At 37.6% G+C, this 23,912-nt stretch overlaps 1 protein-coding gene across 10 annotated transcripts in view; it reads right to left on the bottom strand.

The window, feature by feature from the left end:
* ARID1B (AT-rich interaction domain 1B) overlaps positions 1–23,912 on the bottom strand; it is a 452,871-nt gene that overhangs the window by 19,080 nt on the left and 409,879 nt on the right. For 7 of the 10 annotated variants that reach the window (XM_087718248.1, XM_087718246.1, XM_087718243.1 and 4 more), the window contains 4 exons: positions 17,756–17,862; positions 16,798–16,956; positions 8,040–8,249; positions 6,335–6,539 (listed from right to left, as the gene is read on the bottom strand). In XM_087718248.1, the coding sequence (XP_087574374.1) occupies positions 6,335–6,539; positions 8,040–8,249; positions 16,798–16,956; positions 17,756–17,862 (681 nt within the window). The remainder of the gene's footprint in view (positions 1–6,334; positions 6,540–8,039; positions 8,250–16,797; positions 16,957–17,755; positions 17,863–23,912) is intronic. The other 3 variants (XM_087718250.1, XM_087718249.1, XM_087718245.1) reach the window with 1 other exon arrangement.

The following is a 23,912-nucleotide window of genomic DNA, read 5'->3' on the forward strand; positions in this document are numbered from 1 at the left end:
TGGCTGGGTGGGCTGGCTGGCTGGGGAGGGGAGACCCTTTAAAGCCCAGCACCGAGCGGGGAGGAGGAGGAGGAGGAGGAGGAGGAGGAGGAGGAGGAGGAGGAGGAGAGCGGTGAGTCCAGGCAGGGAGCAGGTCGGGCGGGGGTGGGTGGGCTGGCTGCAGGCTGGGGCAGCAGGATTGTTCATATGAGGAGGCGGGGGGGCAAGGCGGTGGAACGCGACGGCGGTGAGAAGCATCTCAGATGGAGCCAGGACACCCGGAAGGCAAGCCGGCACTTAAAGGCATGCCGAAGTGCCAGCTTGCCTCCCGGGTGTCCCGGCTCCATCTGAGATGCTTCTTGCCACCATCGCGCTCCACCGCCTTGCCCCCCGCCTCCTCCGACAAACAATCCTGATGCCCCGGTCTGCAGCCAGCCCAGCACCGAGCGGGGACGAGGAGGAGGAGAAGAGCGAAAAGTCCAGGCAGGGAGCAGGTCGGGCGAGGGGTGGGTGGGCTGGCTGCAGGCCGGGGCAGCAGGATTGTTCATCGGAGGAGGCGGGAGGCAAGGCGGTGGAGCGCGACGGCGGCGAGAAGCAACACCCCCGCCACTGTGTCCGACAGGCGTCTCGTGTTTATGTCCGCCATAAATGCGAGATGCCTGTCGGACACAGTGCCGGGGATGTTGCTTCTCGCCGCTGCTGCAGTCTTGCCTCACCAACGGTAACTGTCACACACGTCACTGGGCAAGGGGTGGTTTGATAAGTCCCACGGTTGTGCTGTATAGGCTATAAAGGTAATGACCACAACTCTGAAATTAGTTGGGAGGCCAACTGGTAATCAATGTAGCAACTTCAAAGTATATGTTACTTTAGTCCAGGGGTGATCAACCTTGGCAACTTTAAGATCTGTGGACTTCAATTCTTAGAATTGCTGGCTGGGGAATTCTGGGAGTTGAGTTCACAAGTCTTAAAAGTTGCCAAGGTTGGACACTCCTGCTTTAGTCTTTAATTTTCCTTCCTGGGTCTTCTGGCAGCTCCCTTCTGTTAAAGAAAAGAATAGCATTATGTTGCACAACTATAGCAATAGCAGTTAGACTTATATACCGCTTCATAGGGCTTTCAGCCCTCTCTAAGCGGTTTACAGAGTCAGCATATTGCCCCCAACAACAATCTGGGTCCTCATTTTACCCACCTCGGAAGGATGGAAGGCTGAGTCAACTATCCCATACTTGAAAGTTACCACTAGAATAGAGCATATATAGTTTGACAAGATTAACATCTAGGTATAGAAAGAATGAGTTGAGGTTTCCTCAATAGATGAACCTTAATTCTACCGTATCTCAAAAGCATCCAATTGGACTCATTGACTACACTACTGTGCAGTTGTACGCTGCTCCCTGAGGCTCGCACAGAATCCACAGCAATTTCCAAATCACAACTGCATTCTGTCTTTTTTATTTATATTGTCTCAACTATCCAGTTGATAATACCAGAGAAGGAAGAGGAGGGTGGGAAGCAGGGGGTGAATGAAAGCTTTTCCATTGCCCAGCAATTCCCCCTTCCTCCCCCACCCCCAAATTGGAAGAAACAAATAAATACATGACTGTAGCCTCTTGGAACTCTATTAATAGGAGGCCTAACATGCTCTCTAGGATATCCCTACCTTTTGCCAGAAGCTACAAATGTATAAGCTAAAGTAAACAATGGAAAGGTTACTGAAGGTTAAGTACATTCACATACTTCAGTCTTAACAGCCAGACGCCATGCTGGGAAGATAATTTACACAGCGTGAACTCGGTGCCCTAATTCTGACAAGGGGGGAGGGAGGGAAAAGCGGTGGGAGGTTTTCTAAGAAACATCACATGTCCACTGCGAATGAAGGTCAATCAAAGGGCACCTTTGTTTATAACCCAGCCCCTTTCCTCGTTTATCTTCCGCTGGGGATTCCCTAGTTGGCTGCCTGCCAGATTTTGTGACATCACCTGTCAGCTAATAATAGAAATGCAGTCAGCCACCTGCCAGCAAAGATAGATGGGTTTTTGGTTACAGACTGACTAATTAAAAGACTGCCTTAGCCCTCTGTGCTCACACTCCCCTCCTTGTTTCCCGCTGCCAAGGAAACCCTGGGCTCTCTATAAACTGAGGCTCAAAGTTTCTAAACTAAGCCTGCTGAGAACATTGGAATTACAGAAATGTTTGCGCGGGGGGGGGGGGGGGGATTGGCTCTTTTCCTTCAGTCAGTTGAAATGAAATGCAAAAACAATTGGCCTGAATTAAGAAGCCAGCTCAAGACTGCTACAATTTCAAAGGATGGAAACATGTTTTGCACATTTGACTTCTAATAATATATTGGGACCGGAACCTTTGTTAGTGATGTGGTAGTTAAGTGAGTTACATGTGATTTTATGGCCTTTTTTGTTGTAGTCATTAAATGAATCACTGTTGTTAAGCAATTCATAAAATTGTTAAGCAAAAATGGCTCCCCCCCTTGACTTTGCTTGTTGGAGGCTTCCTGGGAACGGCATAAATGATAATCACACAATCCTGAAACACCACAACCATTAGAAATTCATGCTGTTTGCCAATGTTGATTATGTGACTACAGGGGCGTTTATGATGTGAGACTTTACCAGCCTCTGTGTCCATGTTATTTCTTTTTTCAATCTGTTCCTAACTTTTTTCAAAGTTATTTTATTGGAAGATCAAAAAAAGCAAAATAATATGCCTGCTTCTAGTACATCTTAATTAAGCTGTTAAGTTGTTAAAGTATATAAGCAGTTCCAAATAAGTTTTTTTTGTTGCAAAGTCTGAATATTCAGGTATGTTAACTTTTAAATTTCCATGTATCTAGGCCACCCTTTCGGTATTGCTCCAAGGGCTCCTATCACTATCGGTACAGCCAATGATTTCTTCCTCCACAATAGCTTAACCTCATTTTGCAGATAGAGGTATTTCTAACTTTTTTTCTTCAATTTCTGCATCACCTGGTATTGCAATATCAATGCAAGACTTTTCTTTTCCATAGTGATGTCAGGCTTGTTGTGGGTCAGATATCTGTCTGCTTGGATTCAAAAGACCTACAAGGTTTTGACTTGCTAAATTTCAAGAACTTTGTCAATTTAGCTTTTGGTGTTCACAGTAATTTTTGCTGCATTTGAACCCAAACCTCTGGCAAAGCTTCTAATGTATAATTCTGGCATCAACCATGACATTGTAGCTAATCATTCAGTGAGATTTTGCTGCAGCCACTGATAAAGTCACCCATTGTTTCATCTTTCTCATTGCATAAAAAGCATTTGCTGGTTTTACTGACATTTATTATTATCATAATTATCATAATTATCATTATTACTTAAGATTTAATCTTCATTTTGATTCACATCCTAGGACTGGTAACAACTTAACAGTTCAAGTTCTAACGAAGAAATTATTGTTGTTTCTGTTTGTTGTTGTTGTTATTGGTGTTGTTATTGAATGTGAAGGATATTTGGGTGCTTTGTCTGTCATGCATGTTTTTCCGAAGATTCCCAGTTTGCTTTTGATTAAATGGATACAGAGTAAAAACAGAGCATCAAAAGAGCATGAAGCTTGTTCTCTGCCTCTACATTGTAATCTTTTTCATGAGAAAGTTTATTTTCTTTGAGCAGGGATTTTGTGAATGGAGTCATGTCCACAATGGCAGGTATTTATGAATGGGAAAGTGCCACCATGGTGGCTGTTTTGTGTCCTGATGCTTTTTCAGCATTGCAAATTAGCATGCAGTAAGGTGAAATTCAATTATAGATCCATCAATAAGTTAGGAAGAATGTGGAAAACATAATTTGGTAAACATACTCCTTTCTCCCCTTCAGTATATACTGAAGAGAATTCTGTTTAGTAATTGACTTTTTATGAATAAATTGTGATTCAAAGAACTGAAAGCTGAAACACTAACAGTTCTCTATTTCCTTTCTTCAAGCACCATTATGCATTGTTAACTCTCTTCATATATTTTGCACTATTGGTGTGTCCATAAATTGCTTGTACAGAACAAGTGTTGAAAATTAGGAGACTGACTAAGCCTTATATATTTTGTAAAATCCCTAACTCAGCAGTAAAATCTATGAACAACTACTCATATTTGGTGAAATTTTTCCCAGATGTAATCATGTTTTTGTTTTAAAAATGGAGTTTCTACTTGGTCTAAATATTTTTTTTTTTGCTAAATAGGATACTGATAAAACCTTTAAATGTGGGCTAAATGTTTACACCATGAACTCTGACATTTCTCTGCTTTACCATTTACTCAAAGTAAAGCTAGATTTTCCATTTGAAATCTGTTTACTTCAGGCTGTTAAAGAGAGTATCGAGGTGTAAACAATTATGATGGAAAGTAAATATTGGCACACTGGTTCAACTATATGGAAAATCATTCCTAACACTAATTCTTATTGTTTACGGAATATCCATCTAAACTAAACTGTTCCAGCACCATCGTTGACACGATAGGGCTTTCAGAGAGATATTACAGCAATGGAGTTGCTATTCAATTTATCCCAGTATTTTAAGTTTGCTGTTTCACTCCTCAGCATATTTCCTGTGGTTACTTCCATTGCAACAAAAGGCAAGTTATCTACAGCAAATGTTTTTCTAGTATTTCTGCTGGAAAAATAGCTTTCATCTCTGGAAAGTAATATTTTAAAGGCTGATAGCTTTATTTTGTGACATAAACTTTCTTGGACTGAAGCCTACTTCATTATAAGAAATAAATATTGCTCTCAGTTGGCAAATATATATTTATAGGTGGGTGTGTACATACACACAGAACATACTTAAGTATTTTCCTAAGGCAACAGCATCCACAGTAATATTAATTCCAGAATGAATAAAATCCAATTTTATGAATAATTGTTTAGTTTGGGAATTTTCCATTGCTGCCTATAAGTGAAGTATTTTTTGTTGAAGTACGATCACCTTGTCAGACAAAAGAACTAAGAGATCTAAGCACTCTTCAGTTTGTTTCTCAGTGTTATTTTTCTATTCTTTTTAAGGAAACTGACTGTATGTTCCTGTCCACAAGTGCTAGTATATAATATCATATTGGAGGAACAATTGAATGAGCCCTTAATGGCCAAATAAAATAGTAGGTTGATTGAATTATATTACAATAGACTATCTATAGATACCCCATCATTTTAGTCTCTCTCTTTATACTTCTAGCATGTATTTTTTACATTCTACATTTTATGGCCTATGGTAGGCTCCTTATTATGCTTCCTTTCCTTTCTTGGGTGTCTCAGTCTTGCAGCTACTAGCAATTTTCATTTTTTTCTCTTTCTTTCCATACATCTCTCTCAATAGGTTACCGACTCTGAAATATTCTAAATGGCTATTATGTATTATTTCACTTTCCCATGACCCCTGTTTGGTCTTCCTATTTTTGTTGGAGCCGTGGTGGCACAGTGGTTAGAATGCAGTACTGCAAGCTACTTCTGCTGATTGCTGGATGCAGTTTGGCAGTTCAATTATCACCAGCTCAAGGTTGAACTCAGCTTTCCAATCTTCCAAGGTGGGTAAAATGAGGACCCAGATTGTTGGGGGCAATATGTTGACTCTGTAAACCATTTAGAGGGGGTTGTAAAGCACTGTGAAGCAGTAAATAAGTCTAAGTACTATTGCTATTGATCTACAATTTGCTGCTTCTCTTACTTTCACTTCTTTCTAATGCGGCCCACAGTTCTATTCTCAGATTTCTATTATCTCCAAAACAAACAAACAAAGAAAAGCTCTACATGCTTTCTGAGTTTTCTGTGATACCAGAACGGCTGAGAAAACCACTGTCCCAAACTTCATCACTGATGGTAAAACATTTGTTGTCAACATTAAATGTAGAATCAATGAAAATAAAATGTTACGAATAAAAAAATGTAAAAACAACAGAAGTCCATAGAAATAATTTACTATATGCTGTAAAGTATTTGCTGGAACAATGCCATTAGAATTTTGCAGATCTAAAAAAGTTAAATAAAAATGGAAATACAGGCTTATTTCGCTTCGGTAATGTGGAGTACATTTTCCTTCCATTAAAAATTAGTAGCAAACATTTTTAATAGTTATTAATGGAGTTAAATTTAACATGTAGAATATCGGTACAGATTTCAGAGATATTTGCACGTGTCAATATGAATATATGCAAATCCTTTAAGAGATCTGTTGACATAGGTAATCAAGAACTACTCTCCCTCATTTATGAGCTCCAGAAATTAATTAGGAATATCTACATATGGCAGATGTTTTTATGAGATTTAAGTTGTTTAGTAACTCCATATCCTGTGCAATTTTTTAAAAAGATTGTTTCTGTAGTTCTTCAACTTACCAGGAGATGGCGGCTGAATCTTAGCTTGTTTCTTAGTATCTCCAGTGCTGAAGACTTCTGGAGGGGGTTCCTCCCCTCGTTCAATCTTGCATTCAAAGGCAAAGAGGTATTGAATATATTGTTTTTTCAAGGAACTGGCTGCACTGCTTGAAGTGCCAACGTTTAGGTTGGTAGCCAGCTCACGCCACTTCTTATTTTTATTAACCTAGGAAATGAAGGAAGGAACAAATGCACAAATAAATAAAATAGGTTGAATGAATTGCAGCAAAGTAGATTGATAAAAAAACTGAAAAGGGAAAAATCTACATGTAATGTCTTTCAAAAACAAAACAAAACCCTAATGCCCATTATTCCCTCACTTAATAATGCATAAACATTATCTGCACTTACCAAACCATTAAAAAAACTTACTTTGGCTATATAAAATGCTTTGCTATTTACATCTCTACTTTTTATGCTTTCAGTGAGCTTGAGATGTGTAGTGTGATCAAATTTATTTTATATACTTTGTTCCTCTGACACACAAACATACAGTCTGAGTGTTATTTTTTTTTAAATCAACTTTTAAAAATAAATTTTAAATGGCAATAATGAAGATATTATTGAAGTGCTTTAACATCTTTCAAACTTCTTCAAAAAAGCAGCTCCAGATTTGTTTAGCTCGTATTTCTGGTTCAGGGGCTAAAACTCCAGGCCCTCTATAAGGGAGACAAGCACTCATTATGCAGAATAAAAGATGGATTATGAATTTATTAAAAAAAAATCTACAGCGGAAATACTAATGAATGAAATGAATTTTATTGGTAATGCATGACACTAAAATTCTAAGAATTGCTTAAATAAAATTGGATGATTTATGAAGACCAAAAATGAATACTGTATGCATCCTTTATGTAGATCTATTGCAGCATATTTTTTTCACTTCCCGGTTATGGTTAAAAAAAATATCTAACCAAATATACACCTATATATTTTCTCAATTATTGCATACACAGCTATATGCTTTTCTTTCTATATCTGTATTTGAAATCACATTTGTATAAAACAGTCATTATTTACAAGATGTTCCATATTGGTGTACAAAATTTTATTAGGCGTTATTTATATAAGCAGTCTCATTTCACTGATTATGCATGAAGATGCAATTCAATACTCATCCCCCCCTACCCCAGCAAAATGTCAACATAACCAGTTTGGAATAGCAATTTAAGGCACTGGTTAGAATTCAGGGGACCATGAATTCTAATTCTGTCTTAGGCAAAAAGCCAACTGGGTGATGTTGGCCTAGTCACTCCCTCAGCCCCAGAAAGGAGGCAATGGCAAACCTTAAAAAATTGCTAAAAAAATCTACAGGGACTTGTCATCATTTTTAATATGAAAATGAATTTAGTACCACCAGAAAAGTGTTATTTGGGGGGATGGAGGTTGCGGATAGTTACACTGGAAAATTAAGAGATCCAAGGTAATCATATCTTTTTAATATATTTTAACACTTTTCTTGAGATTATGCACTCTGAATTCTGAATTGATATGCTTGCCATTCTGTATTCTGAGGTTCTCTGCACTATGTTTACCCGATCTTCAGTCTTTGAAAATATGCAGATTAGAATAATGTTAAGTTGCATTTCAAGGATAGTCTCTACTTTTGCCTGCAAGGTTAAGATTAAAGCCATATGACAATCTGGCATCACTCACAATCACTCACCTGGGCTAACCCACCAATCTCCTTAACACAAATATAGAGTCTAAAAAGATCCAGTGGCTTCTTGCCAACAGCAGGGAGACCAGCTACAGGTGTTCCCCTTTCTTCCATGAAGTTGAGATAGCGATCCACCCAAACTTTCCGCTCTGGCTCAGTTCCCAGCTCATACATTTTGGTGATCTTCTCCCCGGTTGTGTTGGAGGAACTTGATTTCTAAAGCAAATACATTTCAAAAAGAAAGTTGGGAAAGGGAGGGAGACAGGAAATGGTAGTAAGAAACTAATACAACATAGACAAAGGAGGACGTTAAAGCTATCACACAACAGACAGGAATGAAGGCTACTAGTTCAGGCACAAACAATACATTCCGTCCACATGCTGCATTTCATTTATAAAACAAAGGGCCCAAACTTCCAATGTTATTGTTTTCATATTAATTCAGATAAGCTTTGGATCTCAGAAGGCAAGTTTCTGATGATGCCTGAGGCTAGTAATAATTTCACTCTATTAAAAAATGAAACTCGGAAAAACAAGATAATTCAAACGTTCACATTCAAATCAGTTCTGCTGTAATTAGAATTAAAAGAAATCTAGTCCTTCACACCACTAGTGAAGCAAATAAGGAAACTACAACTGGCAGTAACTTCATAATACTATTCACCATAATTCCTAATTCATATATAAAAAACACATATAGTTAAATACGATTTCCTGACTTATTAATCTTGGATTTGAAAATTGAAAATTGCAGAGTTCTTTTTCCATATGCCTGTTTATTCCACTTCCCTATTATGTCTATATGGTTAAAAACATTTAATAAATGTTTAAATAATCAGAATAACCATTTGCTATCTGCCAAAGTTTCACATTCATTTTATTTCCTTTATTGACTTCTTTTTCTATCATCAATGACACTATCCTGATCATTATCATGTGTAGGAGAATTCCTCAAACATGACCTGTAACTTTAGCTAAAAAAGGATTTCTCTTACTGATTTTAACCCTTAGAAAAATCGATGCATTTGGCATTGAAAACTTAGCACATGGTATTCTTTTTCAGGATGAATTTAGCTTTTTAAAGACTATTTTTAGACAACTATTTAAAGACTTGCAGAGTAATAATCTAAAACTGTCTTGACTGTGATAATGTAAAGAAGGGATTCTATGCTACAGGTGGAGGCAAGGAGAAAAAGGGGACAATTACTAAATACATGAGGAATACTAATCCATCTGCAATTAAAGAAACTGGATTATGATTTAGTTTAAATCAAATTAGATCAGAATTAATTATTGCTTTCATCTTGCCTACTTTAACCTACCCTTGTCCACTTTTTAGAAGATGGTTATTCCACTCAAAGACCTATGTTGCTTTTGACCTGAAAATTATTGCACACCCCTACACTAATGGTGCAACAATGTTAGATGTGGGGTTGACTATGAAGCCAGTGGTGGCAGAGTACTATGTGCTCCATGATTTTTAAAAAAGTTAAAGGTTTCCTGTCCTGTCATATTCAACTCTAGGGAGAGATGCTCATCTATGTTTCTTAGTTGAGGGAGACACCACTGTCTGAAGATATGTCTCTGGTCATGTGAACACCATGACTATATGCTGAGGCGCAGAGAACGCTGTTTTTCCTCACCAAAGTGGTACCTATTTATCTGCTTGCATTTGCATGCTTTCAAACTGTTAGATTGGCAGGAGTTGGGGTAAGAATGGGAGCTCACCTTGTCATGTGGTGCTTGGGTCTCAAACTGCCAACCTTCTGGTCAACAAGCCCAGAGTCTTAACCCCTAGCCCACTCCACCCCTGGTTCCATGGTATAAATGCTAAAAAAAGGACTGAAGCATTGCATGGTGATGAATGTAGCCTGCCATCCATATCCAGGCACTGAAGCTTATTCTTACATCATTCAGTAAATACGTAAATAATTTTATCTCTTGCCTTGTGTCTAGCCTATGGAATTTTGTAGGTGTTTGAAGAAGATGAAATGGGCTATCTTCCGCAACTCATCATTCAGTTCCAGTAAAATAATAATAATAAAAAATCCATTTCCTTCAATCCAAAATTTCTGCTGGCTCCAGTGCCTCCATTAATAGAATTTCTAAGTTTCTGTTTTCATACCTGGCGTACTTATAACTGTAACCTGTCGATTTGTAGAAAATGAGTAATTATGTGCCTCAAGAACATCTGTCTGTACATTCTAGCTGGTTGCAAAACTGGATTATCAATTTCATAAAGCCCCTACATGTGGAAAGTCATTTGGCATGAACATAAAACATTAACACTTACTAGATATTTAGATCCAGATTTTTTAGAAAAATTTCAAATGATCACAGTATTTCTAAGGCCAGTCAGAGGCCATTTCCCCATGAATAGTTTAAACATCTAGCATCATCTAGCCATTATTAAGTGATATAAAGCTTGTCTCCATTTTGTTATTTTGGCAGAATGATGGTTGGATGATTTAGAAGGCAGTATAAGCTGCTGGTAGGAAAATGAGCAGAGTCAAACATTTCTAGGTCACATTGATTTCACAGGAGATTTAAAATAAACTTAGAATTCTTCTGCTGAAGTGTATGGTTTCATTTTATGTAGACTGGGTCCATGGCTTTTAATTAACTAAATTAGCCTGCCTCTAAAACTTTTTACCTTACATACAGAATTCTAATTTATTCACTGTAATGCTTCCTGGCTGTAACAGTGTCTATTACATTGTGAAATAAAGGACAATGTCAGATCTCCTTTTAGCATATTTAATTATGGGACAATTATTAATTAACACAACTGTATTTGCTTTACTAGATGCAAATAAAGAACTACAGATGAACATCCTAGCACAAAGCATGGTGTCATATAATGTGGTTACATTTCTTAATTCAGAAGGATACTATTTCCTTCATATATCAGGCATTCAAAGCACTATGTAGCAAGCTTTTTTTCTTTTTTCTTTTTAGAAAACAGTTTGCTTCAAAAAAGAAACAAAAAGAATTCTAGCTATGCTGCGGATATTAAATGTTCTTTTGAAAAGGTCACTTTCAAGTTGGAACCCAGTTTTCAAGAGCCAAGGTGGCGCAGTGGTTAAATGCAGCACTGCAGGCTACTGCTAGATCAGCAGGTCAGCGGTTCAAATCTCACCGGCTCAGGGTTGACTCAGCCTTCCATCCTTCCGAGGTGGGTAAAATGAGGACCCAGATTGTTGGGGGCAATATGCTGACTCTCTGTAAAACCGCTTAGAGAGGCCTGAAAGGCCTATGAAGCGGTATATAAGTCTACTGCTATTGCTATTGCTATTCATTGTACTGTTTTGAACAATAATTCAGAAGAAAGTTGACAAAAATGTATACTCTCCTGAATAACAAATTATTGCAGCTAATATCAGCATTGCTCATTAGCTTTGGTACTTCCTCATTCATGATATCACATGTTTTATAATGGCACAAATGTTATCTAAGTTTAATACAATCCTTAATAATTTTTCACTCTGCTCCTGAACCAATTGCCTATTACAAGGAACATTCAGACTTAATGGCCAAATAGAAGTTTTCAATTTTACACAGTGAAATACCTCTTGTTACAACACTAAATCATCTAAGAATGGAAAGTAGCCTAAAATCGTTTCTTTGCTGGACATTTGTACTGTCTACATACATAAAGAAAAGTCACTTTTCAATGAGATGGTGCAGGCCACAAAGTGACAACTTAATCTGAAAACATCACAATTTACAGAAGGTAAGAAGGACTTCTCACTGCAGGAGCTTTTAAGGCTGTCAAGCACAGTGAAGTGGTGCAATTTTCTTTTAAAATGAAATATTAACTTTGAGAAGAAAAAAGAGGAAATCTTCCCATAGAAAACTTGATTTTCTACTGCTTAAGCCCTACAGCAAAACACATTAAAATTTCACATTTTGAACATGCTACTGTTCAGTCAGGCACAAATTACAGGAGCCTCATATGGCCAGACTGAATGGAAAGTCCATCTTCCCTTAAAGGGAAGTCTTTATTTTATAAGGTTTATTATACCCTAAAACTATTAAATTATGAACTGAATTCAGTTTAACAATCAATGCTGAAGTAAATAGTAAAAAAAAAAAAACTACAGGTGGACTTATTTGATACACAATAAATACTTTTGAGAGGATAAAAAAATATCCTGGTGCATGATGAAAAATTATTAAGAATTTTTGGCAGAAAATCAACACTACATTCAATGCTGCCCCATATGCCTCCCACATCTGTTCTAAAGGACCAGCAGCAGCTCCCTACAACAGGTTTTGGCCTGCTTGGGCAAAAACAAAGAAAAAGGAGCATTCAGTTGTGTCATTACTTCAATGGAAATGAGGCATAATATGATGAGATAAAACTTATCACTTCTGCATCTAATATATTTTAATCAGTAGTTGCATTACAAAACTATGTTAGTAGATAGAGATAATATTTATCTATCTTTTTATGTGACATAATTTATACACCTGGGGGTTGCATTTACAGATAATCCTCGAATAGTGACTGCCTTATTTAGTGACTGTTCACTGTTATGAGATGAGACCCAGTTTGGTGATGAGAGCGAGTTTGGTTTATTGGTTAAGGTGCTGGCCTAGAACTAGGAGACTATGAGTCTTAGTCATGGAAAACTCTCTGTGTGTCTTTGGGCTAGTCACTCTCTTTCAGCCAACCCACTTCACAGGATTGTTGTTATAGGAAAAATAAGAGAGGAAGGAGTATTAGGTATGTCCATTTTCTTCCATTATTTATACACAATAATAAATAAGTAGAAAAAGTAACTCTTTGACCAATCCTCACATTTATTACCTTTGCAGTCGTTAGGAAAGGTCAAATAAGACCATAAGCACAGTCATGGTTTAACAGTAATCTCTTCACTTAACAACCAAGTTGCCAGTCCCAATTGTGGCTGCTAAATCAGGATACTTGTACTAGCCCAAGTTTGCATATTTTCTTCATATAAGATGTTCCAAAGATATTGCACTAAGCAGGGGTGTCAAACTCACAGCCCGCAGCCCAGATGTGTCACACACTGGCCACGCCCAGTTTAGTGAAAGGAGAAAAAGTCACAATACGTCACGTGATGACACAAGTTTGACACCCCTGCACTATGGTCTTTGCATGTGTACATGCAAGACATATCAGCTAAAGTTATATATTGTGACAATGTGGCACATTGTATAGGGAAATACAGTTATTAGAAAAAGAATACATTTTTAAGACCTTATTTTTATCTACGAACATCCTGCTGTGAATACTGCATCTTCCTCACTGTAAGAGTCCTGACTATTTTCTATCGGTTTGGAATTTGTATCTGTTATTTGGATTATCCAAAATGCAATACTGACAGAATGCCAAACCCAGCTGCTGATTAGTTTGCGTGTCTATTGTTACCCTAATCATTGCTTCTTGTAATTACAATTACATAACAACAAATATTTGATATTTTTAATATACAGTATATTAGATGTCCATCTGTTAGATGCATGGCTTTTGATATTAAATGATAATTGTAATTATTAACCTGTTCAGGATGTCATGTATTTACTCTAATATTTGTATTAATAATGGATCCTTATTGTGACCAGCATATATCTATCTATACCTATACCTATACCTATACCTATACCCCTATATATATATTTATTTATTTGCCCCTGGTAGGAAACAGAAGTTACTTAATTTAGAAATATATTTATTTAAATATTTATTAAATGTATGTGCCACCCATCTTATCTATAGTATTACTAAGTAATACAAATATATCTAGTGACATTCACACTAGTCCTTTAGCCCAATAGACTCTGTTTTTTCAAATAATGACCCAGATTTTCTACTTTCCTAAGTCCTTTCACAATGTTGCCTTTTGTTAAAGTTTTGAATTAATTTCTAAAAACTCTAGAACAGTGATGGCGAAGCTATGGCACGCGTGCCACAGGTGGCATGCGGAGCCATTTGTCAGGGCACGCGAGGCGCGATCCTGTCAGTTCACCCTTTTTAAAAGCCATTTTTGCCCTCCCCACGCTCCAGAGGCTTTATAGGAGCCTGGGGAGGGCAAAAAGAAGGCTTCCTTGAAGCCTCCGGAGCGCAAAAACCCAGCCCTACAGGCAAACCGGAAGTTCAGGAACGGACTTCCGGTTTTCTCGAAGGGTCATTTTGACTGCTCCGAAGGCTTCAGGGAAGCCTCCTGAAGGTCCCTGAAGCCTCCGGAGGGCATCCGGGGGGGGGGGAGGGGAGGCTTTTTCGCCCTCCCAAGACTACAAAGCCTCTGGAGCCTGGGGAGGGCAAAAAAAGCATGCAAAAAATGGGGGGGGGGTCACGCCTATAGTGTGCCCATGTGCATTGGGGGGGTTCGCGCATTGCATTATGGCACACCCACACACAACCCCCCTGCACGCCCTCCACTTATGGCGTGTGAGCCAAAAAAGGTTCGCCATCGCTGCTCTAGATCATAATAATGTTTACTTCAATTGAAAATAAAAAGGTAATTCCTTCCATTTCCTCTTTAAAAAAAAAAACCGGAAGTGGTTCTCTTTTAATTATTGCAGAAACAGAAATATGCATTTATAATACTCTCTCTGGGGATATATAATAGCTAAAATAAGCACATGAATGAATATTTTCTCCCCAAAGATCTTTTACGGTTCTGAAAAATGCTTTAAAGGATTGACATTTTGTGCACTTAATGTATCCCAATCTAATATAACAACCCAGAGTTTGTAGAGTTGGTATTTAGACTTCTAATTGGGAACAGCTACTTTTGAGCATAGACGGAACATACACCAGAAAGATGCCTTCTGAGACTCAAAGCCAATTGTTCTGAAGGATTCAAACATTATTAATTGATTTCAATTCTTTTGCCTTCCCTTAGTTCTTTTCTGTTACTGCTGATGTTTTTACACTAGATATAAAGCATTCTAAGCATAGATGTAAAAAAATTATATCCAATGATCTTTTATACTGGCCTTTCTAATTGCATTTATATTTTCTTTGGAAAGAATTTAGAGAGAGAGAGAGAAGGAAGGTGTTTGGAAGTACTGTTTCCAAGACATCAAGTACTCCTAAGCTTCACCTAAAAAACTAGAAATTACCATTAACCAAAAGATGTCAAGGAAACAGGTCTGGAATAAAGAGTAGCCCTCTTTGCCTCCATAAAGTTTAAGTAACCTTTCCATAAACCAAAGGTAGGCCTTGATTTACAACCTTTCGTTTAGTGATTGTTTGAAGTTTAATAGCAGCATTGAAAAAAGTGACTCATGACCATTTTTCACACTTATTTTGATTGTGTGATCAAGATTTGGATGCTTGGCAACTGGCTCATTACTTGTGATGGTTACAGTATCCCAGGGTCTTGTGATCACCTTTTGTGATCTTCTGACAAGCAAAGTCAGGGAGGGGGGGGGGGAAGCCAGATTCACTTTACAACCATGTTACTAACAATTGCAGTGATTCAATTTACAACTGTGGCGAGAAAGGTTGTAAAATGGGACAAAATTCACTTATCAACTGTTTCACTTAGCAAGAGAAATTCTGGGCTTAATTGTGGTTGTACGTCGAGGACTACCTGGAGTATGCTGAAACTGCAATTGCCAGAACTCCCAGTAAGGAAGGAGGGGGGTGGATGGGTTTAGAATTCTAGGAGTTATAGCCTCAACATATTTGAGAACACTAAGCTGGGAAGGCTGATCTTGTGTACATGTCATAATGTCAGAATATTCCATGATTATCTTTTCCCCAATGATGAGCAATTATGTGGAGTGGGCAACAGCATTTCCCCCGATTTTTAAAAAATATATAGGCAAATTCGTTTTTAAAAATGGCAATTTGGCATGAGCTTCATTTGGAATGCTGATTTTGGAGGCCCCTAAACATTTTGTGACCTACAAGGTGAAAATACATACTTTAAAAAAATACTGTAGAGAAATAATGTTTCATTTTATACATTGTCTTTCATTCTTGTCTTTTCACATTCTATTTCCATTAAGCGTCACATAAAAATCAAGATATGGTTGAAAGCACTCTGCTGAACTTTATAACAAATTAGTGACACCTTTCACCATTCATGTTATCACACAGCAAAAATTTCTTAAAAGCAGAAATATTTTTCTTAATGTTACAATAAAAATTAAAGTAGTTGAGGAAAATTAGTTAAGCTTTGGTATCTGAAAACTTTGTAACAAATAATGTTCTTGTTAAAATACTGTCTAAAAATTATATTCACACTTTGCAAGATTTCACCCATTCCAAAAATAACTTTCTAATGTGGCAAGTACGTTTGGTTGCTCAGAAATTATTATCTGAATTGTTCTGTAATGAACGCAAGTGAGAACAACAATGTTTTTAAACCAGAAGAAATGAATTTTTAGATTGCTATGCTATTTATGACCAATTGAAAATCCTTTTAGTTTTCTAAGAGTTTGGACCCCATAACAGAGACAGAATGTCCTGATCAACACAGAAAGCATGCTTTGTAAGCTGATGCATTATGAGAGAAAGATCTGCTTCACAACATTGGTTATTTAAAATTGGGCTGGGCCAAATTTTGCCCTCAGTCAAGCAAGCTCAAGCCCAACCTAAACCTGAGCAGAAGAAGGCATGAGCTGCACGTAGAGAACCAAGAGCAGAATTTAGCCTCTGCTTACATTAAACAAATCCTTTAGCGGATAAATAATGAACAAAAGAATCTATAAAACAGACAAGCAAGCATTAAAATATTAATAAATATCAAAAACCCAAAAAACAAAAGCCAGAGCCACTTACAGGGCTTGATGGAGTCTTTGGCCAGCCTGGGCTGCCAATGCTATCACTTTCATCTCCATGAAATGAGGAGATGCTAGCAGAACTTGGGGACATTGGGGAAGGGACTGGCAGGTTGCCTGGGGTTGGGGGCTGAGAAATACCCTGAGAGCTGTAGCTATCCTGTGGTAGAGGAATAAAAAAAAGGACAAAGGCAGGGCAAACTTTATTAAAAAGGAAAAAAATACATCCAGTTTAACAGACTGACTGTTTTTTTTAATTATATGAAATATAAACAGAGACACACAGAGAAAAAATACACACGTACAATATACATATGCCTTAAAACAACATTTATCATATAATCTTGCAATTTTGCTGGATGCTTAGCTTAAGCTATGCCACCATGCTTTCGTCAAGCTAAATGAAGCATCAAGCAGGGATTTCCCCTCATGAGATAAAGAGAGAGAAAGAAAGAGACAGACAGACAGACAGACAGACAGACAGAAAGAAAGAAAGAAAGAAAGAAAGAAAGGGAGAGAAAGAAAAAAAACATAAAGAAAGCTGATCATCTTATTTTTATCAAATAAGGAAATAAAGCAAAGGATTAAAGTATGCTGTGGCTATTGAAATGGCCAAAACAGGAAGCTACAATGGAAGACAGAGGAAACATGGCTGCTGCCAAGTACCAAGGGCAAGATAAGATTCACTTTTTCCCAGTTAGGGATTATTTGAAACCTCCCCCCTCCAAGATTTTATTGAGCTTTATTTCCCCACCTCCCAAGGTAATGCCGTAAGAACTAGTAACTTTCAGATCCAGATAAGGAAAAGAATAAAACCAAAATAATAGATTGCACATGAATGGGGGGAAAAAATCCATGCAGGAAAGAACTGAAGGGGCAAGCTCAAATCAGAGAATGAAGGACAAAGCCATAGAGTTCTGCTGTGCCAAGCCAAGAATGCATGCAAGGGAAGGAAGTACCTTTTTGCTCTCTGGCTGAGGAGGTCCTTCTTCTTTTCCATCCGGTTTGAGAGGAACAGGCAATTTGGACTCGGCTTGAGTCATCAAATCTGCAAGACCCATAGGTGCTAATTGAAAACAGGAGACATGATTAAGGGTAACTTCCTTCTGTCCCCAACTGATGGCACAAGATGGTCAGAAAAGGTGGATGTTCTTTCTCTTATGGAAGCTGGGACGAGTTTTGTATCTCAGCAAATAGATTTTGAAAATGAATTAAATGTTTCTTAAGGGGAAGCAATTGCACAACTCTTTACAGCCACATATGCCACATTCATTCTGGAAAATGACGACCAACTTTATTAGGCCCATCTTTGATTTGTGAGCTGGCAAACACTGTTGAAGCGTTAGATGAGTTATCTCAAATGTAACTATGTTCAATTTTATGAGAATTTTTATCAGTCATGCTACTTTCGCATACATAATGCAGTCACCCATTATGGAACATCAGTACTACTGAAAAGTTGCTGTGATTAGATGCATTTACAATAAATGTCAAAATACTGAGTATTTCTTGAACAGAACAAAACAGCACACTAAAGCATGGGAGACCAAGAAAGCTGGGACTGTAATAAAAGAGAAATGCGTGATTTGTTTATTTAATTTGATTTAAGTGATTCTGATAATCCAAAGATTTACTCTCTCTTTATTCTCATTTCTAATTTTAAGATCTTTTTTCACAAGAAAAGTGGGTATGTGTATCAAACTTCTGCATCCATGGATCACTTTACAGATCTGATAGGACTTTACTAGAAGACACAGATACCAATCACTGTCACATCAGCTATTATAATTAATATATTAAGGCACTGAATTGGAATTTGCAATGCATTATAGTTTCAGAAGTAGAATGAAAGCCTTACAATTACATTAGTAAGCACTTTGTAATATTCTACCAACCTTCTAGTTAACAAATGCCTGGCCTGCAATAGATTTAACTGTGCTACAGGTAAATTATTTCATAGATCTCTCAGTGGCTGACATGAACATTCAGCTCTAAAGACACCAGCTTGGAATACAGTGTAGTGTAATATTGATAATTCTCGTTCAAGTAACACTTATGCAGCCATATCACAGAGGTATGCCTCAGAAATGTTCATTTTCTTCCTAGTGTTGGAAGGATGTGAAAAGTAAGTTGTAAGGCCATGGCTGCTCATCACGGAAATTTCCTATTTCAACTTCAAGAGGGAAATAAATAGTTGAATCAAAATTATATCTTTCCTTTCCTTTTATAGTATATTCACATATTTAAACAGCAGAAGCATTTAAGTTAAGGTACTTTCTTGATGAATCTCCATAGCCTAAAACTGCATTCCAGAGTCAATCTTTTCCATTCTCTCTCTTTTCATGGTTCTTCTATCTTTGTCTCTTTCTCCTATGATTTTCCTACCTTCTGTTTTGGATTAGGGACAGGTACCAGTATGGCTGTGGGATACACTCCATAGACACACAACTGTGTAGAATTCAAGATATACAGTTGTGACTATGTGCCTAACCCTAAAACACAAATAAAAAAAGCAACTCATCTTATACTTGCAAACATTTTCTAGAAATAATTGAAAACCATACAGGTTGTCCTTGATGTATGACTGTAATGGAGACTGTCCACTATGGTTATAAGTCATGATGGTCATAAAGTGTGTCAACCACATGATCGACCTGAGTTTTAGTGGGGTTCATTAAGTGAATCACTATATTCATTAAGCAAAATCGCTGACTTTAAGCAAATCTGCAGTCATCAGAGGAACCCATTGTTTGCTTCTGGAGCTTTTTTTTGTGGGAAACTGGAAGTAAATGCCAGTGTTTGGTAAAAAAAAAAGGTTATAATTCACAGTCATGACACTGTGGGATGCTGCAAATGTCCATAAATGCAGGCCAGTTGCAGGCGGTTGCCAAGCACCCAAAATGTGCACATGGGAGGAGGGGGGGGGGTTTAGAACTGGTTTGTCAGTACCTTTTGAGGGATTCATAGTAATTTTGAATGGTTGCTAAAGATTGGTCATAAGTTGATGACTACCTGTGGTGTATACTACATAGCCTGCGCCTTGTTGGGTCATCATTTCAGATATATTTAATTACCCAAAGAGAGGAACAGAATGACTGTGGGTAGGGCAAAAAGCAGTGGAACCAGGAGTGACTTCCAACTTCCTGCTGGCTTCCCCATTGTGTTTTCTCATGGCAAGCTGGCAATAAGCACTGGAAATCAATCTTCCTTCCTTCCTTCCCTTCCTCTCCCCTCTCCAGCAGGTAAAGGTATCTTTGTTGATAAAGTTTTGCCCTATGACATAGTGTTTTAGCCAGTTAAAGGTTACAGATAGAAAAGTTTTATATATAGCGCACGTGCACACACATACATATGTGGGTGTGTAAAATTCATTCAGTGTTTCCTATAAAATCAAAGTCTCACAATAAATGCTATCAGTAGTTACTTTTTAAAATTCATTCTTCAACAGACAGTAAAAGCACTCACGAAATGAATTTGAATGCACATGTCCCAGGATAATGTTGCAGGATCCAATCTGGGTCGGTCACTGGAACAAGAGGTTTTGTTTTCTGAGCTTTTGAACATTTGTGCTGGAGCCCATCCTCAGGGAACTTCTCTCTCACTCTGCTAGGGAGAAGTTCCCTGATGAAGGGTTCTGGCACGAGTCCCAAAGCTTGGAAGACAAAACCTCTGGTCCTGGTGACTGACCCAGATTGCAGTAAAAACACCAACAAACAGCTTATTCTGGTATCTATTTACAATTCATATAAAAATCCTGAGTTGTCAAAAAAAAAAAAAAAAAACCCTAAAAGTGAAATATGCCAATGATTACAGGCCCAGAAGCTTCAGCCTATGGTTTCTGGGCTGCTTTGCTTTTCTGCAACAGGGTAATGCAGCATTCCAAGCAGCAGCCAACATGTGGGAGAACAAGCCAAAGGGAAAGGGGGGAGCTTTAAAAAACACTTTGCAGATTGCCCACTACAAAATGATTACTGCACATATCCATGTATTACTATGTTTTAGGAAATAATTAGTTTTAATTACAGCAGTGAGAGAAGGAGCAAGACTCTGGCAGTTAAGCTGGCAAGCTTCGTGGTGCTAATTTGCTAATATTTTTAGCATCACTTCACTGCAGGTTGGGAGAACGGCTCTGCCAAAAAAAACCTAACCAGTGCCCCAGGAGTATATAGCTAACAATATATTGAATATGGATCTGTGAACTGTATCTGTAGGCCAAAGACGACCAAATGAAAAGGGAGCAAAATTCAGAAAGTATAATACAGCTTTCCTACAACCTTACAAGTAGAACATATTGTTCTTTTCAACTAATGGAACATCAGAAAACAAAGGGATTTAGGGATCAGGTAAACATCCCAGTGCATATTTTAATAAAATGAATAAGAAGTGCAAAATGCCCTCCCAAAATGGAACATGCTGATTCCAGATCAGGAGACCACCTTGAGTTTAGCTGGCATCTTCTCCACTGCCCCCCGCCAAATCAGACTATAATGCCAGTCAAAGTTATTTGTGAATTTGCTGGTATTAAGTGTACTAAGGCTGCTGCAAGCCTTCCAAAAGAAGTTGAACAGTGAGTTACACAAAGAATGATAATTTCTGCTACTTCTAAATTATTCAGGTAACCATTTGAACAATTGCACAAGAGCAGAACAATTTGAATAGAAAAGTGTAATCTAAATCTTGGATGATATGTTATGAAAGAAGAATCATGGGCAAACTATATCCTCTGAAATTGGTTTATTTCTTGCCTGAGTCAGCAAGAGAGCTTATAAGACATCTGCCACATGTTTCCTCTGTGAATTATGAAGCACATCTGGATACAAGAAAATTGCCATCTGTACTGTGATCCATTGTCCACAGCTACAACTAGAGCAAAGCTACTGTCATCTTGAGAAAGAACAACTAGTGTGGTTTGTAAATAGATAATAAATTCTAGCTTTCTTGTGGCATTCTCCATCTTTTGCTGCAATGTTTTTTATAAGGTCTCTTGAGTCCCTTTGCTTTCAAGTCCAATGACAAACTGAGGGCATCATTTTGACCCTGTTTTAAGCAGTGAAAGAATGCAATTGTCACTGTTCTGGCAAACTCCAGCGCATACACATTAACAATCCAGCCTATAAATTGTCAAAAGACACAAAACGTAAAAATGGAAGATAACTGTGACATCTATTACTGAAAAAGTATTGCTGTAAAGAGTGAATAGGCTCCAAGAAATAGCCTTGGGCTTTTTCTAAGTTGAAAGTTGGGATAGTTGAGAAAAGAAAATATGGGTCAAGGTTCTGAATGACCTACATCACACCAAATTTAGCACACTTAAAGGCAAACACAACATAATTTATATTGCAGTCAAACTGCCTGTGTTTTCTCCCCTATCTTCTGATAATGATATTGTTGTCGGTGTCAGAAAATGTTCTCAAAGCTAGTGGTAACTCTAGCAACTTTGCTAGAAGCAATAAAAATCCCAATACATCAGCAGTTGAATTATGCATTTACTGCCTTCTAGAATTAATGGGATCTTACATGGAGATCTCCTTTTATTTTGTCCCCATATCAGTACAACTTTGTAATGTGGGACTTCATGGTTAAAGATGGGTTTGAATTGGAATTTCCTCTGGTTAAAGAATAACACTTAGACTACTATGTCACCTTTAACTATCTTATATTGAGTCGGGCCACAAATATATCCATTCCCTACTCAGTGTTGAGACAGAGGAAGCTCTTTTTCCTTGAGCCCAGTCTAAAAGAGCCTATGCATCCTTACTGTTTGAGATTAAAACCTAACAAAATTGTGTCCATGTTTACTTATCAAAAATTCTTATTTATAAGCAGTCTGCCAATGGCTGAAGTAATGTGTGATAGCAAAGGAAAAAGAGGAGGACACAATCCAGAAAGGGCTGAGAGATATTGTGATGTGAGCTTGCCACTCACCCTTTCTTGATCTTGAAAATGGGGAAATTGGCTAGTCTGGATGGGATTACACTCCCTCTGTAGCAGGAACTCAGTCTAATGGTGTTCCTAAAAATAATACTTCCAACATAGTATTCCGGGTAAGCCATTACATTTGATGCCTCCCCTTTGCACCATAATGGCTATTAGTTCAGCTGCCCTGTAGTATCATCCCACAAATCCTTTATGCAGGTTTTTGCAAAATAAAAAGGTTGGTTGTAAGAAAACATTGGTTCTGAGATCTAAATCCATTGTCTGTAGCTTGTATCACGTTACATTACCACACAATAGTTTTCTCAGTATAAGGCATTCACAAACTGTCTATAGACTCATAGTTAGAGTTCCTATATTTTCTGAAATATGCCTGAACACTTTCTGTGGATAGACAGATTCCTGGATCAAGGCAAATGACTACCACAGTGACAGATGTGCTTTGCTTGGAACAGAACTGCTGAAGTGAGCAGCGGTAAACTGTAAAGCCAAATATAATATTTTGTGCCAATTTACTTAAGCAAAAACAGAAGAAACGCTGTTTGTGGCTAGAACAAAAATTACTTTAAAATATAATTACATTAATGGCAAGTTTATACAGACTCAGCAATATTGTTATGCAATACTTTTTTTAAAACTAAAACAAGCATAATGAAAATTAATGTCCAGTAGTGAACCAGAAGATGAAAAAAATGGGGAAAATACCCAAAGTTATAGTCATGAAGTAAAATTTTAATACACACTTCCTTTTTTCAAATGAAACATTTCTCGTGATCGCAATTTTTTCCTTGGTATTATAACTGCAAAGGCAGTTATATACATAGCCACTTTTGTTTCTCTTTCAATAATTATTTAATTACTAAGGCCTATAACAATTCATCTCTACCCAAGAGGCTACTTGAAATGCTTCCTATCTTCCAAGATCATCTAAGGGGTATTTTCTTTATCTTCTATGTTGCGCTAATGGAACAGAGAGATAGTTAAAGTGCCAGTTATCTGAATTAATGTCTTTGGATAATTCTATTAAACTATTATTGGCAGAACTACAATGTCCTCTTTCGAGGCAATATATAGATGTCTCTGAAAACTCTTGCATGTGCTCAGAATCAGAGAGAAAGAGTGTAGTAAGTCCTGCTAAGCTTTCCTGGCTGGTGAAAAATTCTTGAGCTAGGTTTATTATTA

This window comes from Thamnophis sirtalis, unplaced genomic scaffold (assembly GCF_051295495.1).
Source record: "Thamnophis sirtalis isolate CommonGarterSnake01/CBP01778 unplaced genomic scaffold, rThaSir2_p1.2 scaffold_6, whole genome shotgun sequence".
NCBI lineage: Eukaryota > Metazoa > Chordata > Lepidosauria > Squamata > Natricidae > Thamnophis > Thamnophis sirtalis.